Raw genomic sequence first — 3905 nt, 5'->3', positions numbered from 1 at the left:
ACACAAATGTGTTTCTTTCTAATTTTGGCAACTACAGACAGTATTCTCCTGGCTGTGATGTCCTATGACCGTTATGTAGCTATCTGCAACCCTCTACACTATCCTCTGGTCATGAAACAGACAAAATGCACACAGCTGGCAGTGGTCTCCTGGTTTAGTGGCGTACCTTTCCATGTAGGGCAAACTTGTCAGATATTTTCTCTACATTTCTGCAACTCTAACCTGATAGATCACTTCTTCTGTGACATATCCCCTGTACTTAAGCTGGCCTGTGGAGATACTTCTGTTAATGAGCTGTATGTCTATGTAGTGACTATTTTGCTTGCTGCAATCCCTTTTTCATTAATAATAATATCATACAGCAAAATAATTGCCACCGTTTTGAGGTTGCCAACTGCTCATGGACGGTCAAAAGCCTTTTCCACATGTTCCTCACATCTGGTGGTGGTGATTTTGTTCTATGTTTCTGCCTCTATTACCTATTTAATGCCAAAGTCTATACATTCTGCAGTAAGTGACAAACTCCTCTCTCTTTTTTACACCGTTGTGACCCCTCTGTTCAATCCCATGATATACAGCCTTAGGAACAAAGAAGTGATTGCAGCTCTGAGAAGATTATTACTTAGACCATAGTTCAATGGACTTATGTACAGTGATTGAATGCAACCACAGTTCTCACATAGACTATAACATCTGATTTGTCTTTTGAAATACTAATTACTGCTGTGACCTTTCTTTATTACTTTTAAAAGTTGGTATAACATTACTTTACATGGAAATACACTAACCCGATTGTTATAATGTCAATCTTGTATGTCTAATGAAACATTTTAATTAATTTTTTTCTTTGACATTTTTCTACATGTGTGTAATGCATTCCCTATTCCTCTTAAAACTCATTTCCTCCCTTCAAATACTCCCCACATGTATGCCTTTTTGCTTTGTTTCATAACCCATCAATCTTAACTGAGATCCTTGTATGACCACAGGTTTGAAAGTATTATTCATAATCAAACTCAGGCATGGACTCCTACTCTCAATGAACTTGTTAGTAGGTAGGTAGGTAGTAAGTTTCCTCCTCATTTTTTTAAATTTATTCTTGACAGTGCCAATTACATTCAGGTCCAGTAAAAGCAAGAACTGCAACTGTGACTTCAAAATCTCTTTGACCTTGTTAAGCTCAATTGCTGAAATTTTGTAACCATTCTCCTCATCCTGTTTTTCTCTGTTCCTTCAGTGATTCATTTTTAATATTGTTAGAAGTTTTAATGGTATACAGATCTCTTCTTCAGGACTGAGAATTCAATTCTTATTTGTTGTCAATGGTTTAAGCAGTCACATCCATGTGCATTCACCAAGAATGAAATGCATTGTGTATCACAATCTCTATATAAAAACAGTAAGCTTAATCCGTCTGTTTCCATATGACATATTTATAAATCTAAATTACATTGTCCCTAATCTTGACATCTGTATTTCCTGCTATATTTTCTTTAGTACCATAATATACTTAATAATTATATTGGCATATCAAATATTTTTTTTGGATAGATTAAGACAGTTGATAGAGTAATGAAACTTAAAGTATTCTGTCAGAATTTTGGTGAGCTTAGATTTATAAAACAATAATTGAAAACAACATTGAACCTACGAATTATCTCAACAAGATTACTGCACTCATATAAAAATGTAAGCTTCTTTGAACTTAATTTCAACACCTATGGTAACTTGTAATATATTCGTTTGGTACTACATTCATAACATAAGTCATTGGAAATATTATAAAATTTGGTTTATAATTGTACTGACCATCTGCATTTCTTTCTTTCCATGCACACACACATAATGTTATATATTACTTGCATATACTACTAATTTATAAAAGATACTCTCATGGAAACCCACCAATACTTTCAGTAGACTTCTGACTAATGTTGTACCTCTCCTATCTTCTTATTATCTCTCTCTCTCTATCTCTCTTTCTCACACACACTAATACATGCTCTAAATATTCATATATGAGTTCAATATATATTGATATATAAAATATAGAATCTACAAATGACAGGAAACAAAAAAATCAGACTTTCGTAAAGTAAAGAAATAAAATCATATTACCAAGAAAGAATTACTTATTATGAGTCTTTTCAATTTGTATACATTTTCCTCTAAAGAACATATTTTTTTTTTCCTTCATGGTTGCCATAACAGCTACCATGTGTTCATATGCCACATTTTCTTTAGCGATTACTTTTTCAAATAATGTTAGAATTGCTTTCTAAACACACCTATTATTAACAGTGCTGCAATGAAAATGGATGTGACAGTACTTTTGTCATATGTTGATTTAGAAATAATTGATGCTTCCTCTTATAAAGTTTAAACTGGTTTGCAGTCTACAAAAGTATAAAATTATTCTTAATTTTTTGTTCTCATTCGTTTTGAGTATTTCTTTTCATTATTGTGATCTTCTATTTCAGTAAATTTGTGTATACATGTGTGAATTTAAGTCTACCACAGGAGGACATGGACCATGGAAAATCAGAAAGGGGTGTTAGATCCTTTGAACTTAAATTTTTCTTAATTGCTAAGCTACCATTCCTGTTCTATTATTTTCTTCCTAATGTCTAAAATTCACAATGGATCAAGATACAATTTAGTGTAGTTTTGATTCATTTTTCCTTGAAGGTCAAAGGGGCAGGACATCTTACTATGTGTAGTGGATATCTATTTATCATCTTTTGTCAACTGTTTGTTTCAATAGCCATTTATATTATGGATAATTTAAAATGTTTTCTCTTTAATTTTTTATGTTTTTATATTTTAGATGTTAATACTGAGCCTGATGTATCCTAAAAAATGTTATCTTGTATTCTGCATATATCTTTTTTAGTTGATTGTTCCTATGGATACTTTTATTTAGTGAAATCATTATTTTGTTCATTTTTAATAGGGTGCTGGTGAAGAATTTATATCACCTTCTTCGTCTGGTATATCTTATAAGTTATTGGGTATCATTCTTAGGCACGGTTTTCTGAGAATTTTAGTACCTCTTGTGTCAAATAATCTCAATTTACCCCAATAAATTCATAAGGTGGGTGTCATTTATATAAACACTCAGATTCACAATCAACCTGTTTCCTAAGTGGAGTCAAACCTGCTGATAAAATGGAATCCCTAAGGGAAAAGCAAATTCTGACAAACCACTCTTTACACAAAATTAAGTAACAGTCTAAGGAACAGAATTATATCAACACATATATTTCCATCATATAATAATGATAATGTTGAAAAACAAGTAAAATTAAAAAGATATATAGTAAATCTATGTAAAGAAAACTGTTGATATTAAATAAAAATTGAATTTTCATCTTAAAGAAGACATCTGTATAACATCTAAACTTCTAGGAATATTAAAAATGAATCACCAAAGGAATAGAGGACAACAGGATGAAGAGAATGGTTATAAAATGTCAGAAACACATAAACATTGTGACTTACAAAGATGGGTAAGTAAAGAAAAAAAACCTTATATGTGAAGTCACACCATTACAGAGGTTAGCTTTAGAGAGAAGGAGTAAATCTTCTAAAGTGCCTTTTAAACATTTAAAATTATATTTCATTTTAAGTTTTCTCACAATGTAATAGGATGTTTTTCTTCTACAATACTGGAATGTGTGTACTATAATGTTGACTTGCCAAGTAATATATGCCCAGAGTGAAATATTTGCATGACTCCTATGAGGAGAGCAATTGACTAATAATTAGATGTCAGGCCTGCTTCAGAGGAAGGAAATCATGTCTGTTACTATAAACCTAGTCAAAATCCCAAAGCTAGAGAAATCATAGGCTCTAGTTATGGATCTTCTTGATGTTGCTAAGTGGTCATAATGTTACCTGCCTTC

General features: G+C 31.8%; 1 protein-coding gene across 1 annotated transcript; it reads left to right on the top strand.

Moving 5' to 3' along the window:
• The first annotated feature begins 6 nt into the window (after nucleotides 1–6).
• LOC101997666 (olfactory receptor 10AG1-like) lies at nucleotides 7–633 on the top strand. Its single transcript, XM_005363466.2, has one exon. It carries the CDS (start codon nucleotides 7–9, stop codon nucleotides 631–633), a length of 627 nt encoding a protein of 208 aa, XP_005363523.2.
• The last annotated feature ends 3272 nt before the right edge of the window (nucleotides 634–3905 follow it).

The sequence above is a fragment of the Microtus ochrogaster genome, linkage group LG9 (genome assembly GCF_000317375.1).
Source record: "Microtus ochrogaster isolate Prairie Vole_2 linkage group LG9, MicOch1.0, whole genome shotgun sequence".
Taxonomy (NCBI): Eukaryota; Metazoa; Chordata; class Mammalia; order Rodentia; family Cricetidae; genus Microtus; species Microtus ochrogaster.
The sequence above is the reverse complement of the archived record's forward strand: the minus strand, read 5'-3'. Positions and strand labels throughout refer to the sequence as shown.